This window comes from Periplaneta americana, chromosome 10 (assembly GCF_040183065.1).
Source record: "Periplaneta americana isolate PAMFEO1 chromosome 10, P.americana_PAMFEO1_priV1, whole genome shotgun sequence".
In the NCBI taxonomy this organism is placed as follows: Eukaryota; Metazoa; Arthropoda; class Insecta; order Blattodea; family Blattidae; genus Periplaneta; species Periplaneta americana.
Window position 1 is genome coordinate 145,820,362 of NC_091126.1, and position 22,962 is coordinate 145,843,323.

General features: G+C 35.1%; 1 protein-coding gene across 4 annotated transcripts in view; it reads left to right on the forward strand.

Annotated features, from left to right (window-relative positions):
- xmas (RRM_XMAS2 and SAC3_GANP domain-containing protein xmas) overlaps positions 1 to 19,952 on the forward strand; it is a 143,431-nt gene extending 123,479 nt beyond the window's left edge. For all 4 annotated transcript variants that reach the window (XM_069838219.1, XM_069838218.1, XM_069838220.1 and 1 more), the window contains exons 17-22: positions 2,292 to 2,450; positions 3,852 to 4,040; positions 4,446 to 4,576; positions 9,951 to 10,050; positions 14,815 to 14,959; positions 19,455 to 19,952. In XM_069838219.1, the coding sequence (XP_069694320.1) occupies positions 2,292 to 2,450; positions 3,852 to 4,040; positions 4,446 to 4,576; positions 9,951 to 10,050; positions 14,815 to 14,959; positions 19,455 to 19,822 (1,092 nt within the window). In that variant the 3' untranslated portion in view covers positions 19,823 to 19,952. The remainder of the gene's footprint in view (positions 1 to 2,291; positions 2,451 to 3,851; positions 4,041 to 4,445; positions 4,577 to 9,950; positions 10,051 to 14,814; positions 14,960 to 19,454) is intronic.
- The last annotated feature ends 3,010 nt before the right edge of the window (positions 19,953 to 22,962 follow it).

Consider the following 22,962-nt stretch of genomic DNA (forward strand, 5'->3'; position numbering starts at 1 on the left):
TTCCATTTTTAGACTGTTTACGAACCACGACTGCTTGGCCAAGCATCTCCACAGGATTGGAATATCTCCTTCCCCTTATGTGATCTTCAAGAGGAAATCGATCAAAAATCATCTTCAACACTACCCAGCCACTATCAACTTGGCATCCTTGAGTGAAAAATACTGGAGAGCGACAAAATTAATGATTTCATTGTCAGAAATTCAGCATTAGCAAACAACAACAAGATAATTTTTAATGTTATTACTTATTTATTTTATTCAATTGCACATTAGAGCTTATAACACTCACATTTTCCTTCACCATGCATTTAATTTTCTTCAGTACATCCTGTACCGCTTCCCTGTCCCTCTACTGGGTGAGGCAGCATGGATCTTCTCAGCACTCGTCCGTGCTGTGACCAGTTAAAAGTGCATGCAAATTTTAAGTCGTCATCTCTCTATCAAAATATTGTTATCTGTTCTTCGATGTTCACTGTATTTTTCTCATAACTTAAAGCAGTAAATAGACTATTCTAACAAATTTATTATTACTTATTTCATATCTTATATTTCTGATTATAATGTAACTTTTCTGCTCTTCCTCAAATTCAAGTGGTAGCTAAACAAATTATTTTTTCTCTCTAGTTTGTTTGTATTGACTGGCAATGTACTCTATGCAACACTCACTTTGGTTTGAACACTGTGCAGTGTGTATTGTCTACATACAAAATTTCATCACGCATCGAGAATATTTGGGATGTCCAAACTAACCCTTACTTACTTACTTACTTACTGGCTTTTAAGGAACCTGGAGGTTCATTGCCGCCCTCACACAAGCCCGCCATTGGTCCCTATCCTGAGCAAGATTAATCCAGTCTCTACCATCATATCCCACCTCCCTCAAATCCATTTTAATATGATCTTCCCATCTACATCTCGGCCTCCACAGAGGTCTTTTTCCCCTCCGGCCTCCCAACTAACACTCTATATGCATTTCTGGATTCGCCCATATATGCTACATGCCCTGCCCATCTCAAACGTCTGGATTTAATGTTCCTAATTATGTCAGGTGAAGAATACAATGCGTGCAGCTCTGCATTGTGTAACTTTCTCCATTCTCCTGTAACTTCATCCCTCTTAGCCCCAAATATTTTCCTAAGAACCTTATTCTCAAACACCCTTAATCTCTGTTCCTCTCTCAAAGTGAGAGTCCAAGTTTCACAACCATAAAGAACAACCGGTACCTGTAATATAACTGTTTTATAAATTCTAACTTTCAGATTTTTTGACAGCAGACTAGATGACAAAAGCTTCTCAACCGAATAATAACAGGCATTTCCCATATTTATTCTGCGTTTAATTTCCTCCTGAGTGTCATTTATATTTGTTACTGTTGCTTCAAGATATTTGAATTTTTCCACCTCTTCGAAGGAGAAATCTCCAATTTTTATAGTTCCATTTCGTACAATATTCTGGTCACGAGACATAATCATATACTTAGTCTTTTCGGGATTTACTTCCAACCCTATCGCTTTACTTGCTTCAAGTAGAATTTCCGCGTTTTCCCTAATCATTTGTGGATTTTCTCCTAACATATTCACATCATCCGCATTGACAAGAAGCTGATGTAACCCATTCAGTTCCAAACCCTCTGTGTTATCCTGAAATTTCCTATTGGCATATTCTAGAGAAAAGTTAAAAAGTAAAGGTGATAGTGCATCTCCCAGCTTTAGCCCGCAGTGAATTGGAAAAGCATCAGATAGAAACTGGCCTATATGGACTCTGCTGTAAGTTTCACTAAGACACATTTTAATTAATTGAACTAGTTTCTTGGGAATACCAAATTCAATAAGAATATTATATAAAACTTCTCTCTTAACCGAGTCATATGCCTTTTTGAAATCTATGAATAACTGATGTACTGTACCCTTATACTCCCATTTTTTCTCCAATATCTGTTGAATACAAAAAATCTGATCAATAATCGATGTATTACGCCTAAAACCACACTGATGATCCCCAATAATTTCATTTACATATGGAATTTATCTTCTGAAAAGGATATTCGACAAAATTTTGTACGACGTCAAAAAAAAGTGATATTCCTCGAAAGTTACTACAGTTAGTCTTGTTCCCCTTCTTAAAAATAGGTAGGATTATGGACTTCTTCCATTGTTCTGGTACAATTTCCTTTTCCCAAATTGCAAGTACAAGTTTATAAATTTCACTAGATAATGCGCTTCCACCCTCTTGTATTAAACCAAACTAACTCACAAATAGAAATTGATGGTAGTGTGATTTCCATGTTGCAGTTCTGCAAGGCTCTCCTATGGCTTCACCAAAATTCTGAGGACCCTGCAATATATTGCACTACAGCTGAAAGTCTCTTGTATGAAAATGTATCAGAGTACTTGTGGGAGAGATTTGAATTTTATGAAGCAAGTGAAGATGAAGTTACACGAATTAAAATGGTAAGTCATTAGTAATTGAAGGGTTCGGCTGTAAAAGATGGTAACCCAGAGAGAACAACTTCTAAGAAAAAGGCATCATGTGTTTTCAAGATGAAATTCTAATTTATTTTTAATATTTACATTAAATATGAATGCACATCATGCAAGTACAATACTTTTTTAAAGTGATGACATAGTAAACTGAAGTATTTGAGGTAAATACAGAGATTGAAAGAAATAAAAGTAAACTGGAGCACCCCAAGTTTTGTGGTTTAACATGTTTTACATGAAATGAGTCAGTATATCAGCATGTTATACCATACTGTGTATGCTGCAAAATACTTGGTCCTTTACTGCTATTCTATTCAGATTCTTCACTACCTTGTTCCTCATTATTCTGAGCCACTAAATTAGTGTAAAATGATGCATAGTCCACTACAAACAACCCATGATATCTTCCAACTTTTTCTTTTTAATTGTCCTCTTTCTTTCATATTTGCATTCAAACTTTATAGATAATAAGTTAAACATGTGTGATGCCTGCCACGCTTGTGAAGATTCACCTCTGTATACACTTCATTAAAGTATCTGTTAGAAATTTTTATTGAAAGTGCTTTGCCTGAATTGAATGAGAAAACCGATACATCTCGAATTTTTACTGGTTTTCCATATACATGCTTCCTGTTGATGTGGTTTTGGAGTTCCTACCTTGTGAGAAATATATCTGCTTGTATCTTGTCGTTTATCAGCTACGTTTTCCAATAGACTCTGTTTTTCTTTTCAGATGATCTAGTATCTTATAACGGTAACATTAACAGCCATCAGCAACAGTAATCAACACTTCATGTAAAATATGGTAACTCTCAGTGTGCATTATACACACTTTTTAAACACGTTATCATCTGGAACATCTATATCTTCTCTACCAGACGTAGAGTGCGAAACCTGGTATTCACTTCCATTGTCACTAACAGCCTCCTCCTCACTTGTAGTGGATAAACTATTACTATTTCTAGAGAAAAGCTTCTGTCTCACTAGTCGAGTAGCCATTTTCCTGATGGTTAACATGTTCTACACGAAACTTATGTTGGTTACAATAATGCAACTAAGCGCACATGCCCTATATGAATGACATATTGAACTACTTACGTAATTCAGTAGTGTTACAACAGATGGCCAAAGCCTCCTATATCGAAATCTCATTATTTCACTTTTTGTGGCTTACCATGTTTTACAGCCAAACCCTTCAATTGTTTATGGTGTAATGTAGTTAGTAACTCAGCGTTTTCATTGCATGGACTGAAACTCAAAAGCAATTCAAATTTATAATTATATTATGTTTAAATTGTTTCCACTTCGTAGTCTATTTCAATCAATGTGTACCAGATTATTTTGTGATTGTGTGCTTTTTTTTTTTTTTAGGATTTTAAGTCTGTGTTACACATCCATAATAAGGCATGTGAAGAATTGCTCTCGCTGGTGACTGATGAAACTGTAAATAAATGTGGGATTGGCGCACCAGAATTTAATAACTTCGTCCCTCCATTAGCAGACTACACAGTCATGCCTTCATACTTTGGCTCTGCAGAGTACAAGGAAGCATTGTGTAAGGTACGTGTTTTACAGTGTGATTAGAGTGTACCATAATTTTGTTCACTATAATGAGGACACATACTGAATTTAGTCGACAGATATATATATATCTCCCCCTCCCCCTCCCCCTCCCTCTCCCATCCCCCTCCCCTCCCCTCCCTATCCCCATCCCCTCTCCCCCTCCCTCCCCTCCCCGCTCCCCCTCCCTCCCCTCCCCGCTCCCCCTCCCTCTTCCCCACCCCATCAATCTCCCCCTTCCCTTCCCCCTCCCTCTCCCTCTCTCTTTCTCTTTTTTTTTCTTTTTTTCCCCCTCCCTCTCATAAAAATTACCAAATGAGGACGTATGATAACTCTAAACATTACATTGTCCTTGCCTGCATCTTACTTCCTACTGCAATATATGATATAATATTACTTTTATAGCTTTTCAAGAGTGCGGAGTTCAACATAATTGGTAGCATATCTGCAAACACTACCGAAGAGCTCTTCATGACTTTCAAGAGCATTTGTATCTTTAATGATATTCCTGAGGAAGAAATGGACAGATTATGGACGTGAGTATTTATTTTAATCTTGACACATCTTGTAGTAAACCAATAAGGCCTGGTTTTATAAATATGGCTAATCTAAAGATTATGTTAAACCTAAGTTAAACCTAACCGAAAGTTTAACTTAACACGCTGTATTACAGAGTCTCAATTAAGTTAAACTGTAATACAATACAATTGGTATTACTGCTAGGAAAGAAAAGAAGATGATCGCAGCTGTTTGATCATATTATTGATTTAAAATAGCCAATGGTCGTGAAGAATCTTCATTAAGAAACATTTTTGTTCTTTGATAACAGAGAGAATATCATAAAAAACCCTGTAGAGTACCAATACTGTCTACTTCAGTATGCTTGTCAGATTTAACCTCAAATAGTTTCTTAATGCTGGCTACTATCGATATACTCCCAAACACATTGTAACCAGACTAAACCATGCATGACCATCCGCGACAGAACTCCATACACAATCAGCTTATAATGACCTACAATATTAGGCCCGTTACACACTTGAAGAGATCTCGCTAGTGAGAAAGAGGCGAAGAGCCTTCCTCCACACACTTAGAGAGTTCTCGCTATCACAGATCACGCCATGCTATGTTCATCTATGCACTGCCTTCATGCAGAGTATTTTTCTGATTATAGTAACCACTCGTTGGGGGAAATATTACAGGTTATGTATTTACGTATATTGTCGTACTTAAATATATAACCTTTAAGTATATTGTCGTTCTTTACAAAATATGTACGAAAGCTACTATGTTGAATCTGAATCTTCAGATGATGAGGAAATGGAGTTATAAGAATATATTTTGTTAATGAAAAGAAAACATAGGCCGAAATTTAAAGTCAGAAATATCTGGAAATCACATTGTATCTCATGAAGATAGGGCCAGCTTCCGTCACTGATTTCGATTTGGATGATAATATGTTTAGGCGTTATTTCAGGTTGAATATACCTCAGTTTTTTGCCATTCATGATATGATAGAGGATTCTTTGCTGTCCTGATTAAAATTATGTAAACTGTTAAGACATGTAGATACATTATTTCAAATGTTATAATTAATACTATTAAATCTTATCAAAATAAAATGTAGCCCTATTTATTTTCAGATCGTCTGATATTTGTCTCCAGATTTCTTCTTTAAGTTTCGTGTTTTTATAGTTTTCATCCTGTGTATCATATAAATAGGCCTACGGGTGACATCATACAAGTTCGATAAGTTTCTGACTGCAATTATCAGCCATCTTTCCTCATTTTCAATAAAAACAATACAATTCATCGCCACTTGTGATATCTTTTTCTACATTCAATCGTCATAAAGAGTATAAATTCAAACATCTTTGATAAATGTGTCAAGAAAATTCGCTTAGCTACCAATTTCAGCGAGAAACACGCTCGATGTTTTCGCCTTGAACGAGAATCTCCTGCAGTGTGTGGACGTCCATTTGAATCCATGTTATCAATCTTTGAATTTTCTCGCAACACATTTCTCGCTAGCGAAATCTCTTCAAGTGTGTAACGGGCCTTAGTGTGCGTATTTTGTAAGTTGTCTAGAATGTTTATGAAACAGAATTCAAACTATAAAATTATTTTTATGGGTCTAGTAAAATTATGTAATATCATTGTGTTTATAAATCAGGCCCCATAGTAAATCTTACCAGGAGACTGTCTGCCACTCACAGTACAATGTGCACTAAGCTTATAGTAGATTTATGGGCATCTCCAAAATCTTCCATTATTTTCAGTATACCTACTACCAGAGGAAAAATAGTGCAGTTAGTAAATGATGCAGAAATTTAAAAAAATGTTTTGAAAAATAAAAAGTAAATAATCGTTTATCTTTTCAAATAATCTTTAAATTCAAACCTTAAAACATATATTTTTGCACTTTCTCATTTTTTTGTTGCATGTTGTATATGAGTTTCAATTTTTCAAAATAAGGTTAGGACTATAAAGTCTAATTCCGAAGGGCAGAACTGTCTGCTTTGAAAGCTTCAATCTGTTTTTAAAACTCATTTTCATTTATATTTCAAAGTGCTGCACTCTATTTCGAAAAATTCTTGGCCGCCATGTTTGTTCAGTAATATTGATCACTCACTCATTGTCATTCATGCCATCTTACACTGTTGAGCCTTGAACTGCAGTTTAAACAGCAGAGGACTACTGATCAAGTTAAACTCAAGTTAACTCAAGATTAACTGGTAGTTAATGTTTATAATAAGAAGCAGAACGAAAAACATGAGATTAAACTGAACATAAGGTTTAAACGGTGTGTATAATACCAGCCCTTAGTCCAGGTAAAGAATGCCATGAAAATGACCACAGCCCAGATTTATAGACACTATAAGCTAAACATGAAATATACTACATTTGGTCAGGCATGGTGTACATTACAGTTGAGAAAGCATTGTTTACAACAAAAGAAATTTAAATCTTTCCATCTTTATGTAATAAAACCTAAAGGAGGCAAATAGTCATCTATTGAACTGCATTCTGAGCATATTATATGTGCAAGCTACCATTACAGTGGTTATTAAGAGACATTGCACTTAAATTTGTTTTGTCTTCTTCAAAGGCTTCTGTGATTAGACATATGAGTTATATGCAATGCTTCCCATATCACGTTTATCCGGAAATATCTGATATCAGACACATATCATATCATAAATATACGAAGAAGCAATACACAGGGTTTGAGCTTGAAAATTAAAAATTGTAGCAAAGTATACTTGGTTTTGCACAAATCTGAAATCTCAGACTGTGTACTGATATTTAAGTAGAGGGAATGGCTAGTAATAATGAAGCTTAAGTACTTTCTCAAGGTTTATACTTATGAGTATGAGCACTTCCTGTGATTATATACTCGTAACCACTAGAACATACTTATATTCATAAGAATAAAGACATTCTACCTAACGCGAATATATACTCATTTCTACAGCCTTCTTGATCGTTTAAAAGTTAGTATATACTCGTGTTACCTATCCTCTTTGACCACATTGCACCGTGATGCTTAGTTTTTCTTATAGACTTTCACATGCTATCTGCATGCTGTAGTGGTTTGTGTTTTGCTTTTTGTAAATTTTGATAATGGATAAATAAATAATTTAATTAATTAATTAATTAAATAAACAAATAAATAAGTAAATAAATAATAAACATGAAAGAGAGAGTGAATCAGATAAGTGACGTTAATAAAACAGGAAACAAGAAAATAGAAAATACAATTTGATAGCCATTCATATTTTTATAGGTTATGTTTTTTTATGAATAACAAATACGTGTGTAACCTTTTTCACATTCACTTTTGTGAAGTGTTGAAGGCTTCTGAAGTTCAAATCTTTTTCTATATTTTTCCATGAGGCACTATATTGTTCATAAATTCTGCCATTTTTTTTTATTTAACTTTAAACTGAACACAAATCAACAAATATTCAGAATTGAGCCTGCTACAAACCATACTCAGAGGTATTTACTAAAAAAAGTTCAGTATATACTATATACTCATGTTTATTCTTACCACGGATTGTTTTACTCATTAATTACAGGGACATGTTTAATGTTCATTTTAGAGTTGCCATACTCTTGAATAAACCATCTTTTGTCCCCTCTTACATCTTTTTTGCATAATTATAAAAAAAAAAGTTTCCCCCTTTAAATGTGAAACATCACCGAATTTCACAATTAACGAAATTACGCTCTTAATTTTCAGCATATTCACTTCATATACTTCACAATACTGTTAAATATCACTATAGGAGAAGATCAGGAACAAAGCCATGGTTTAACATTGCCTGTTTTGTTGCGGCAAAAAATTAAACATCTATTCCTATCACCAAACTCGATGTAAATTGGTTTGTTTACATACAGTGATTCTGCTCTTCACACACTACATCATCCTGAGTAATTATTCTATTCTATTAGAGTTGGGGTGTTGGAAAAAAAACTGAAGATTGTTGTCTCGTGCCAAGTGACATATAGATAATTTTCGCATGGTTACCACTTTGACATTACATGTCAAGACTTATGCCAGTTTTCTTGCGTAACTGAAGTAATAAATCTACAGATATTTCTCTGTAATATTTTAATAACACAGTACAATTCGTAAAAAGCATGTTATGAAATTATTTGTACAGTTCGAAGAGCAATACCACAAATTCAAGCAGTGCACTTCTGACACTTCGCAACACTGTTAGTATACGAGCACTTGGGACAAATGGAAATTTGCAACTCGTTCTGAAAGAATTGATGCATCCGGAACACAATTTTACTGGCCTGTTGTAGAAAACCTCACCTGTACATTTTTTTTTTAATTTCCATGCTCCTGTTCTAGACAACAGGAATGCGAGCACGGAATGAATATCAGAAATAACAGAGCACTATTCAAACAAAACCACATCCACACACTTCAAGAAGCGAGCAAAGGCTGACAATCATTGGATGAGACAGACTATGTCATTTCCTCTGCCATCACTCATCCGTCAGCCAGCAGAAGGCTTCCTTACAACATTCCAGCTCTATTTACTTCGAGAAAAACTCATTCCGGCACTGGGAATCGAACCCGGGACCTCTCAGCTCTACGCGCTGAGGGCTCTTTCTAACTGAGCTATGCTGGGACATGATCCACGGTGCTGGCCGAACCCCTCTCATTGTAGCTGAGAGGTCCCGGGTTCGATTCCCGGTGCTGGAACGAGTTTTTCTCGAATTAAATGGTGATAATACACATTGACTACTTCATAGTAGTCGTGTAATATTCAATGAGGGTGGCGAGACCTCATATAATGAATATGTGATGTATTCCAGCTCTAGTCTAATTTAACTGTAAGAGTCTAAGTTCGAACTCTAATTATGACTGAAAACATCGACAGGATCATTACAAAATCAAAGCACTTAACACCAAAATGGTAACACATTCATGGACCATCAAATGATGTACTGCAGGCCAGAAGTAGTTTGCGAACTGCATGTGGGTACTAGTGTTTTCAACCATCGTTGAAGTCTATTTAAATCTCTCTGTAGAGAGTCGACCTGGTTGGCGAGTTGGTATAGCGCTGGCCTTCTAGGCCCAAGGTTGTGAGTTCGATCCCGGGCCAGGTCGATGGCATTTAAGTATGCTTAAATGCGACAGGCTCATGTCAGTAGATTTACTGGCATGTAAAAGAACTGCGGGACAAAATTCCGGCACATCCGGCGATGCTGATATAACCTCTGCAGTTGCGAGCGTTGTTAAATAAAACATAACATCTCTCTGTAGAAGAATAATGCAATATGTTATATGCCATAATAATGTTTTATGATTGGATGCAGAGTGCTTGTATTAACTTCAGTGGAGCCTTTACTATTATTACTAATGTGAAATTTTATTGCATTATACAGTTACATCACAGATTGTTTGGACAAAGCAAATTGCAGTGACACTGAACCCGAATGGAGCATATCAATCAGGCTTAATGTCCCTTGGATTAAAGTCCTGAAGGTAAGAAAACGAGATGTAATATTAAGCATAATTTTACGAAATATTTATGAAGTATTATAGTGTTGTTTATATTTAATTTCGAGATAATTGTTTTTCAAAGAGTGGATCATTAGATGTGAATAATCAATATGTTCAATTTAATATATGAAATGTGCAACTTCTTTTTTTTTCGTTTCATTTATTGTATTCCATACATCTTACATTAGCAATGAAGCTTTAGGAACAAGTCAAAAGATGTTGTACAAGTCTGTTGTTCATCTTCACATTTTCTGCTACATGTTGTTGTTGTTGTAGTTGTTGTTGTTGTTATTATTATTATTATTATTATTATTATTATTATTATTTTTATTATTATTATATTTTTATAATTAATCATAATCTTTTCGAGGAAAATTGCTTCTCTTAAATTAAACTACAGTATAACTTAAACCATAATCAAATTAACAAAACAGATTGTGTTAAAATCTTGTCGTATTCTTTAACAGTAAAGTTTATTTTCACAAGCATGTGGATTTTTATATAGAATCCTGCAATTAGAATGTTGGATTTAATACAGTCAGTATAGTCTTTGTTTGATTCAATTTTAATAATTTGCATCAGTGAGGTTGAAACTCCAGTATTCATTGGTAGTCTGGAATTATGTTACAAATGGCTCGGTTAAATTAGAAAGTGTGTATTGGAAATTAGTATCATTATGTTCGCATATTATATATTTGTGCTCAGTGATTTCAAGAGTGGTTATGAGAACATCACAGTTGCATTCTAGATTCTATACCCTTGATGCCCTGCTTTCGTTTAAGGTCATTAAAGGTAGTAATATTTGTAACCTGTTAATCTTTCATCTTCCTAAAACAGACATGAGAAGCCACAATCTTTTCTACAACAAGAATTCTAAGTCTCTTTCTCCTGTTTCCTGATGCATTAAAACTGCCAAATAGTGTAGCAGTAATAGTAATATGCGTTACAAGAGCGGTATGTTGAAGTTTTCATGTTCGAGGAAAAGATTGAAAAAGCGAAACGTAGTTGAGCTTTTTTAATTTCCGAGAACATGAAAACAAACATACCGCTCGTGTAGCATACATTATTTTGTGCGAAGATCGTTTATTACATACCTGAAAGAGGAATTTCTAATTAGTTGCAATGAAATCTCCATCTTGGTTCTGTTCAATGATGGCAACTTTGGAAAACAAATATATCTATCTTCAACATTGTTCCTATAAAATGTTTTCTGTGTTTACTATACTCCAGCAGGCCGTGATATACGTGTCTTTTTTTTTCCCCCAGTCTATAAATGCGAACTTAAAACAAACGGCTTCCTTAATGTTACATGCATCACAAAATGCAGTAACTTTAGTGGAGTTGTGGATTTTACTTAATTTTTGCAAATATTTAAAAACAATAATTAACAGTGCAATTTAGGTGAAATTGCAGTGGTAAGTTTCCAATTTATAATTATTACTATATTGAACGTCTTTAAAAATAATATGTTAAAAGCCTAAAGCAGTAAAATGAATATGACGCTTAAGCGGTAAGAATAGGGAAATTGTTATGCGTGTTACGTTGGGAATACTGAATGTGGTATTTCACACTTACCGCGTATTGGTTTTGTGCGGAAAGCAAGCAAATACACACGATCTTGCACAAAATGTATTAATTTAGAATTTGCATAATTTGTTAAGTATTTGCTATAAGTATTATTATTATCATCATCATCATCATCATCATCATCATCACTTAATGCAGTGGGTCCAACAATTGTTCCTGGTGTTTCTGTCAACCGACCAGCTGCAGGTTCCCCCAGCTACTGCCACAGCTTGCATCTATAAACTCACTGCTCATTGGATTAATACTGATGTACTGTGTTTTATTAATAACAGCCTCCTCGCAGAAATGTTGTCCAACTTTTGTGATACGAATAATTGATTAAATGGCGATCTTACTTGTGTTAATTATGTAAGCATATGCGGCTTACAGCTGTTTCGGTGTTATTCGACACCACCCTCAGAGCCTACTAGATCTCGGCGTTATCTCAACTTTGCTGCCTGTTGTGTGGGTGTGTTTGTGTGATGAAGAGTTGTATCAAATAGTGTGTGTGTTCTGAAATTGATCTGTGTGTTGAGAATTTGATTGGGGTGTGTTTTAGTGTGTCTGTATATTTCATATTGTTCTAGTGTGTTGAGTTTTTGGTTTTTGGGTTGTATGTGTAGGATTTCCATGTCTGTCTTTATGTTATTGTATGTGTGGTTAGCATTAGTTATGTGTTCGGCATATGTAGATGTATTGTGTCCTCTGGTTACTGCTTTAATGTGTTCTTTGTATCGAGTTTGGAATGATCTGCCTATCTGTCCAATATAGAAACTGTCGCAACTATTACATGTGAGTTTGTATACGCCTGTGTGGTTGTATTTATTTGTTTGTGTTGTTTGTGTGTTGAGATGTCTTTGTAGTGTGTTTTCTGTTCTTTATGCTATGTTGTATTTCAGTTTTCTGAATGAGGATGCAATCTTGTGTGTGTTTTTGTTTTCGTATATTAGTGTGATGTATTTCTTGTGTTCTTGTGTTTGTGTTGTTTTTTGTGTACTTTTGTGTTTGTTGAGTTTTTCTTTTGCTTACATAATTAACATGAGTAAGATCGCCATTTAATCAATTATTTATATTCGAGTGTTAAAAGTAGTGTACGAAAGATTCAACATGGATTTTGTGATACATAATTCAGACCATATAATTCACAAATCCTGTTTCAGTAAACCTATTCATCAAATTTAGTATTGTTTTTTACTCAGAACTGGACAGCCAGGAAATTTACGTTTAAAGTTTTTTCTTGTTCTGACACAATTCCTTTTTCTGTTTGTACATTTTGAAAATGTGTACACGTTCATGCACTGAATGTGTAACCATTACAAAACACAATAACTGCACTTCTCTGAATTCCTTCATTATATCAATTCTGCTCATTTGTTTATAATATAATTCATGTAAATATTGAATGTAAGAGCGAACAACCTTGCCAATAAAGACGACATTCAAGTATAAAGAAAAGTATTTGTTAAAAATTTAAACTTATGTTTTATTTTGGAAATAGACTATGTCTTCAAACTTTTGAGTTTGTGACCTTGAATACTATATTGTCTTCACGAAACCTAATTAGGCAACATATCAAGAGAATAGCTATAAAATTCGGAATGGTTTTTAATTGACTATTACACTTTTACTACGTCACACTACTTTTGACCAATAAAACGGTACGAAAGGACGTCTTTCAACCAATCATGGCTGCTTATCGCACAATTTTATCGTGTCCCTAGCATTTGTTTAATTTTATCGTGTCCCTAGCATTTGTTTATTTTTATCACTGCCCTAGCATTTGTTTCTTTGTTTGCCAACATTTCGAACTGCACTGATCTGGACGTCAAAAAATAGAAAATTACAAACCACTACAGTCGAAGCACAGCAGTTTCAAATATGACTCGCATTGGCATTCAAGAACAAGAATTTAATAAAGATCACTGGTCATCGCTATGCATCTTCCCTGAAACCCTATTTACAAATAAATGAAGAGCACCATTAGGAAATTCTGAATAAGTTGAGGTATACACCATGTACATCGAGTTCACTTCTTTTATGCACACATCCAATATAACATCAACTAAACCACCAAACACTAAAACATTCAAATTTGAAAATTGTACTTTCAATAATTGTTTCTTTTAAAATTATTCATGTTTATTTTTTATTTCATCATCATTAATTAAAACATTTCTTGTTTATTTCATCATCCCTAATTAAAACTTTTCTAACACTTGTTTATATTATTTAGGTTATGTTTGTTATAGCTTCTTCTATATGATTTTACGGATAGTCACATATCAGAGATTGTTTAATACTAGGATTTATTGAAAATCATCTGTCAAGTGACGTTGATTACTGGGATCCGGATCATTGAAGTGGAATGCAAATGTTTTAATAAAAATGAAACTGAATCAACAAAGCCTTCTTCACTAGTAACCGTCCACAGAGTTCAATGAAGATTCCATAGTTGGCACAACTGATAGTAAGAAAACAGCTAATCATAACACACTACTGCCATCTAGAGTAATGTTGAGATGGTACAATAATACATTTGAAGACGTTGTATTTTCGTAAGTCAATTAATATTTTATTGTATTGGAGTACTTTGTTACTTCTAATCTTTATATACTTTCTTCTAATTGTGTAATAGTCAATTAAATCCCACTCGAGTTTTGATTTTCTCTAGATAAATCAAAACCTCTAGTGAGATTACTGTTGAGAAATGTTAATTGTAGCGTGATAAAATTAAGTTTTTATGTAGTGGCGTATATAAATTATTTGCATCCTCCTGTCCTTCAGGCATTTAAAAATATAACGAAATATCTGGCATTTTTTTAAATCAGTGTTGTTACATGAGAATATTGTGGAATTACCCATTCTCCTCCTTTTCAAGAAAATGTCCTCCACCTTTCATCATTTTGTCCTCCAAAGATATTTTCACGTCTGGTCATCCTGTTTCCAACTTATAAATTATGTAAATTTGAAACTAGAAGAGACATTTATATATTAGGTTTAGGATACCATGTTGCAGTGCTAAGTGGATACAGAGAATAATAAAGGGAAATTGTCCAGTACAAATGATACTGACTGAGATTAAGCATAGTTTTTGATGTTGCATTAGAAAGTTTTCCATTTTCTTGTTAAGAACAGTGATTTTAATATATGCCACCAAGTAACATTATTGTCACTTTTCAGATGCTTTTCTTATGCAAATGGAGACGCCTAGATTTCCGTGATCACATAAGTGGAGATAAAAACAAGAAATTAATGGTGGCAGTGAGGAATGAGAAGATATCAACATTTTTAGAGAAGCAATGGCTGAATTTTTTGAGAGAGAAAGGTGGGACATATTAAATAATTTCTATCTTAAGAACTCATTCATACTCTCTCTTTGTTTACAGAAAGAGCCCAGATTTACATGCATTTATAAAGCTTGAAAAATGCATATAAATATGCTCTATAAAATTTTGAAATCTGCACAATAATATGCAATGTAAATTTCGAAAAATAACACCGGTAAATATTTTTACTTCTAAATGGAGCAAAAAGATGGCAGTTTTTTAAACCTCAGTGCATGCACAATTTGTTGGAAGTTGTGGAAAACTTTGTACCGTACATTACAATAAAAAACAGTAACTAACCTGAGTTTCCCCTGCGATGGTTGAGTGGTCAGACCTCTGACCTGTCACGCAGGTGGCCTGGGTTCGGGTCCCGGTCAGGTCTGGGATTTTTCATTGAAAAATCCATAGTGACACTTGTGGTGGACAAGGTCGTTGTTGGGGTTTTTCTCGGGGTTCTCCCATTTTTTCCCATATTAGGCATTTACATCATTCTGTCCCCATTTCTCCAGTTCGTCATCATTCCATAGCATTCCCCGATTGCTGGCTGGTGATGCATGGAGGGGGCTGGCCTAAGGACGAGAGGGGTTGCCTGCTCGACATCTGGGTGCGCAGCAAACCTTAGTATAGTCAGCCAGTGTGGGTTTGGGAATGCGTCTAACTTGAGAGTTAGCGCAATAGACCGTAACAGGTTGCAGTGCTGGGCCATAGTGCTTCGCCCTCCCGTAAATTCAGTTCAGTTCAATTAAAAAACTTAAGTTTCACTATATACTAACGTATAACATTTCTATTAATCTTTTAACCACATTAACCCTTACATATACCCGTACGTATATTATATCACACCCTGGATTGTAAAGTGTAGTAACTCAAAATACTTGATTTTTCAGAAACTAATATTTTAGTATTTTTATGGCTGTGTAAGATACAAATTTGTCATCAGTGTCTTGGAAATTTTTTTAAGGAATACAAATATTTTATTCATTTCATTGTTTAATTTTATGATTTAATAAGTTTGTGCTGAAAACTACAAAAAAAAAAGTTTCTGACTTAAGATAGTTTATATACATTAATCAAAAGCATAATATTTGTCTTAATATTTATGACATAATTATCTGCATTATAATTATTATTGCTCACATTACTTTCAAATATAAATGTGTTTTATCAATAGGCTGTGACATAAGCTATAATAATTGCTTATTGGTAATTAAATTATTAGATTACATTTCTATTTTACAGTTTTAATCTGGATCACCAGCTTTAGTTGCAGAAAATGGTTGGAAATATTTATGACGCACTTGTTGAGGAAGATTTTTTGTTTGCACAGTGATATCAGATCCTATTTTTTGGCTTCAGAAATCTTTGGTTTTATGTTGTAAGCGGAAGTTGGAAGAATTTGAGATGGTCGGCCTCTTTGCCGCTTCTTAACATTGATTCTCTTATATTTCTTATGCCTGTAGTCTGTTTTGTGTAGGCTACTCTAGGTCCTTTTCTACCCTCAGTATTCTGACGTCACCCCATGTGACTTTCTTCCCATCTTCATTTAAGAAAAAATTTCGGGCCCTATTCTTCTGACAGTTATACAAATAAAATAAAATAAAATCTTCTACCTCATTTCGAATTCGCAAATTTACGCCAAACTTCTTTCTGTTTCTCGCAATAACCATGGTCTTCGTCTATCTGCATTTACCTTCATCCCATATTACTCACAGCTGTTATTTAGCTCTGTTTGAATATCCCCTAGTATCATCTCCTCTTCTACTAACAATGTCATATTTATCAGCAAATCTTATTAATCTTGCTGAAGAGAGTTGGTGATAAAGCATCCTTGACGTACTCCTCTCCCTATTTCACTTCCTTCTTACATATCTTCTCCTATCCTTACTTTGACTCGTTTCATATAAAGATTACTTAATAGCCTCCTCTCTTTCGAATCCACGCCAATTTTCTTCAGGACTCCCATAAGTTTATTCCAGTAATAGAATAAAATTGTCACTTAGAACACTGTTCTTTGTGAATCTGTAGCATTCGTAAAATGGTTCGTGTTCATTTAAAATATCTTCTTGTTAACTGTGATTTATGGTCATTGTCATCTCATTTCCAATAAAATCAAGAAACTCTACAAAATCGTCATCTAAAATAGTTATTTTTTTCTCACAGATGACAGATCATCCCAAGACTGTCCATTGGCAGTCTCATCCCAGTCTTAGTGATATCATGGGACAGTCTCAAGTCCATCTCAAAAGTCAGAATGTGCATATGAATTCTGTGGCATTTTCTCAAGAACGGTCTCTAACGTAACTGTGCATATGGGCATAAGTACTTTTGAGACTTGTGATTCTTGCAAAAGTCAGAATGTGCATATGAATTCTGTGGCATTTTCTCAAGAACGGTCTCTAATGTGACTGTGCATATGGGCATAAGTATTTTTGAGACTTGTGATTCTTGCAAAAGTCTGAATGTGCATATGAATTCTGTGGCATATTCTCAAGAACGGTCTCTAACATGACTGTGCATATGGGCACATGTACTTTTGAGACTTGTGATTCTTACAAAAGTCTGAATGTGTATATGAATTCTGTGGCATTTTCTCAAGAACGGTCTCTAACGTAACTGTGCATATGGGCATAAGTACTTTTGAGACTTGTGATTCTTGCAAAAGTCAGAATGTGCATATGAATTCTGTGGCATTTTCTCAAGAACAGTCTCTAACGTGACTGTGCATATGGGCATAAGTACATTTGAGACTTGTGATTCTTGCAAAAGTCTGAATGTGCATATGAATTCTGTGGCATTTTCTCAAGAACGGTCTCTAATGTGACTGTGCATATGGGCATAATACTTTTGAGACTTGTGATTCTTGCAAAAGTCTGAATGTGTATATGAATTCTGTGGCATTTTCTCAAGAACGGTCTCTAACATGACTGTGCATATGGGCATAAGTAATTTTGAGACTTGTGATTCTTGCAAAAGTCAGAATGTGCATATGAATTCTGTGGCATTTTCTCAAGAACGGTCTCTAACGTGACTGTGCATATGGGCATATGTACTTTTGAGACTTGTGATTCTTGCAAAAGTCTGAATGTGCATATGAATTCTGTGGCATTTTCTCAAGAACGATCTCTAACATGACTGTGCATATGGGCATAAGCACTTTTGAGACTTGTGATTCTTGCAAAAGTCAGAATGTGCATATGAATTCTGCGGCATTTTCTCAAGAACGGTCTCTAACGTAACTGTGCATATGGGCATAAGCACTTTTGAGACTTGTGATTCTTGCAAAAGTCAGAATGTGCATATAAATTCTGTGGCATTTTCTCAAGAACAGTCTCTAACGTGACTGTGCATATGGGCATAAGTACTTTTGAGACTTGTGATTCTTGCAAAAGTCAGAATGTGCATATGAATTCTGTGGCATTTTCTCAAGAACGGTCTCTAACGTGACTGTGCATATGGGCATAAGTACTTTTGAGACTTGTGACTCTTGATTCTTGCAAAATGTTCCTTGTGGAGCCCCCCCATTCGTTAATTTCGGCGTCAGTAAGTTTCATCCCAATCAAAATTAATTTGATTTGCAGTGCAGGTTTCCTTCCCTTTCCTATTTCACTTTGGATATGCAACATGTTTCAGCTTAGTATGTTTCACATTCATATTATTCAACTCTAGTAGTGAGAAATTGAAAACATACTTTGCACATTCATTCTCGGTCTCATATTTGTAATTGTTGATCCCAAAGTTCGAAACTTGATAGCAAGAAGAGTGTGTCCTTAAATCACTGGCTTGATCCATCTTATATATTATTTTTAATGTACCGAAGTACATATGAAGTTTCCATGCAGATATTCTGCATCATCGTACTATGAAACTGAGACGATTCGATCCGACACCGGGATGGGAATCCGGTGTGTCTTAGTGGATAAAGCATGAGCATGTAGAGCTGAAAACCCAGGTTCAAATCCCGGTGCTGGAGAGACTTTTTCTCTGTTCCACTACTCTTTCATCGTACAATGATGCAGAATATCTGCATGGAAACTTCATATGTACTTCGGTACATTAAAAATAATATATATGATATGCATAAATCACTTTGTGATTTAAGACGCTGCTTATTCCGTCGGATCCCAGCCAACCAGTCACTCATACGAGTGCACCTCCGCACATATGTGGACGTTGTCCTACGTTCATAGACATCTATGATGTAGTGCAGAGGGCGGCCACTAGAGGGAACCCAGTAGGTGGAACTTTAACTGAGACGATTCGATCTGACACCGGGATGGGAATCCGGTGTGGCTTAGGTGATAAAGCATCAGCAAGTAGAGCTGAAAACCCGGGTTCAAATCCCAGTGCCAGAGAGAATTTTTCTCTGTTCCACTACTCTTTCATCGTTGATCCATCTTGTTGTATTGTGTACTGAAGTGAACAGTGTTTATTATGATGCGAATTACAGCTACGAATATGTTATGACGTACTACATAATGTTTCTGTACTTTTCAGAAGAATTGTGTCCATCAATTGCACCGGAGGTGTTAGAGAATCTTCAAACCAGAAGTCTGTCGGTGAAGGATATGGCGAAGAGAGAAATACCTCAAGAGAGGGGAAATAGTGTAAAACATTCCGGAAATTATGTTTCTGATGAGGTGCTAGAAGATCTTCTAAACAGAAGCCTGTCATGGAAGGATATGACGAAGAGAAAAATGCCTGAGGAGATGGGAAATGGTGGGAAACGTTCCAGAAATTATGGTCCTGATAAAGCTAAGAGGTGGAGTACAGCTCTGAACGAGTTATCCAAACTCATTGACCGTTGCTACAATCAGCAAAAAGAATTGGAAGACAAGCTTAGTGATGTCCTCAGTACAAACTGACCATTGTGATTTTTCAGTGTGTTAAAGTTCTTTTTAATCCCCAACCTTTCAAGTATTTTATCCAGCAATAATATTTATTAAAGAGTTTATGTATTCAGAATAATAAATACAAGTTTATTTATTTATTGATTTTCTCGCATGTTACTTTTATGATCTTTGACAGTCTTCCATTTTGTTCTGTAGATAAGTGTGCCTTTATTGTAAGTGAGTTAAATATTTATGAATACGGCCACGACTTTTATGGAAGAACGAACCTTGAAATAGGCATAATTAAACAATAAGTGTGCAAAAACTTGCACAAAATACAATTTTTTTATTTTACTATCTTTAAAAAAAAATGTGAATCACATAGCAGATAGGTAGAGATACCAGTATATGTTTTATTTGACACTAAGATTCAGTATGTACACTTTGTTTGTTCACCTTACTTTTTCTGGTTGAAAAATACAGTAAAAAAATGTGAATCACATAGCAGGTAGGTAGAGATACCAGTATATGTTTTATTTGACACTAAGATTCAGTATGTACACTTTGTTTGTTCACCTTACCTTTTCTGGTTGAAAAATACAGTAAAAAAAATGTGAATCACATAGCAGATAGGTAGAGTTACCAGTATATGTTTTATTTGACACTAAGATTCAGTATGTACACTTTGTTTGTTCACCTTACTTTTTCTGGTTGAAAAATACAGTAAATAAGTTTTAAATGTTCTCTGTTGTTATGGTTTGTCCGTTACCTACATTGATATATTTGAATGTCGAAAATGAATGTTCAACACCACATGAGGTTACTGGACAAAATTTTATTATACAGTAGAACCTCTATTATCCATGGTAATGAAGGGGGTGAACTGAATGGTTAATCGAAAAAATCGGATAATCCGTACCATGAATGATTTTCATCAATTAAGTGTATCATACAGTTTCGTACGTAATTTAAAGTTCCTGTTGTGCTGCAACCACTGGTGTCTTCATAATAGACACTCTACTGTGCAATATTATGCTCGTAATAACAAACACAATGAAGTACAGGAATAAGTAGCACTTTATCATCATTTTCTATTAAATTGCGCATAGTTGTAACGCCAATCTCGTATTCTGTTGTGACATGCACCACAGTTTATCTTTTCCAAAGTCACTCAATTAGTCTATTTGCACATTTTTTCGATAATTAGCAAACAGTGCTGCTCATCGGAGTGACTACTACCGCAGAGGAATCGGAGATTACGAATAAAGCTCTCCACCGGTGATCTCCGGTACTACTGTAGGTGGAACAGGGGACATACGGAGGGATGCGGGGGTTCGGAGCGAAGCGACAGTTAGCTCAAGGACGACCGGCGCATACGGACTGACTGTAGTTGTGAGTGGAATAAAATGGCACCAAATCGGATATCAGTCACTTGGAAATTCTTTAATTTAGTTGAAGGTAATAATAAAGTCGGACACTGTAAACCTTGTGGGCGAATTTACTCTAAGGGTGGTGGAACTTCGAATTTGTTAGACCATTTGAAGCGATCGCACAATCGCGAACTTGATGAAAACAATTACACAAAACATTTGATACGATTTCTTTTTCAATTGTTTTAGTGCTGTTGTTCCCAAAGGCTCACAGTCTATGAAAAAGTCTTGAAATTTCTCTAAAACGTAACTTTCGAGGCAATAAAAAACATGAAATATTTACAAGACGACTTGAGTTATATTTTACTGTTTAGACAACTTGAGTTATATTTTACTGTTTGCATTAAAATATTTCTGAATGAAACTAAAGAAACATCTGGTAATAATATAATTACAATTATCCTTAAGTTGATATCCACTTATATTTTTATTACAGAGCAAGAGTGGCACGTTTTAGAAGAGGCAGTTCAAATACTGACACCCTTTAACACAATAATCACAATCCTGTCCGGTGAAGAATCTGAATAAATTATGTTGGAGAGTAAACTTTATCCCATTGATAGCCCACGTTTCTTTTGTTTCATTCTGAAGCTCCCTTAATATATTTTACGTTAACTAAACCGATTAGAATAATAATTGACAAATCCTGTTTGCGATTAAACGAGAGTTTCTAGAAGAATTAAAGTATAAATGTTTACATTAGCTACTGAAAAGCTTTACTTTTGCGTTAGTTTTGCAGTTAGATTGAATGTTATTAATTTGATCAATGACATAAAACTAATACGGCTTTCCACATATACTATGAATTTCAAAACTAGAAAAAAAAATCTGTCAGCTAACGTAGCACTTTAAGCAACACAAAAAAAAAAAGACCCGAAGAAAGAAGGAGAGATTAACATAAAAGAGAGATTAAACAACAAATTAGAACTTATTTTAAAAGATACGCAGACGTCAGCGGACTCGAATCACTACCTGATCCGATTAAAGGAATGCTCAGCGGAAAGTGTATGTCTGCGCCACAGCACATATACAACCTGCGTGGCGTCAAGCGGAGGTAAGCGGAGGTCTCCGATTGAAAGCGCGCAAACAACCGCTCTGGAGAAAACCTAATCATAAGCAGCACTATTAGCGAAACAAGTTTTCTTTTGATGCTCGTGGGAGACATTTGCATACAAGTAGTTAATACAATGTCCATCACTGTGAAGTAATGGTTAGCACGGCTGACAGTGAAACGAGCGGGTCCAGGTTCAAATCCTGGTTGGGACAAGTTACCTGGTTCAGGTTTTTTCGGGGTTTTCCCTCAACCCAATAAGAGCAAATGTTGGGTAACTTTCGGCGTTGAGCCCTGGACTCGTTTTGCTGGCATTATCATCTTCATCTCATTCAAATGCTATATAACCATAGCAATTGAAAAATCGTCGTAAAATAACCAATTAAAAAGTAATGCAGTACGGTGTCACTCAAACAGGAGAATACTGAATGGTGCACAGGTTTACAGTTGTGTGGAAGTTCTTGGGGACAGTTCTCTGAAAGCAGATTGCGACTATTTTACAAGTTGAAGTAACTCGTTATGTTGCTGACAATGGTAGAAGCATTCCTACTACATACTGTGTAATGCCAGTGGTAAATAATAATAATGATTTATTTAACCTGGCAGAGTCAAGGCCATACGGCCTTCTCTAACACTCAACCAGTAGTAAAACTGTGCTACAAAAAACACTACAAATTTACAAAGTACACTAC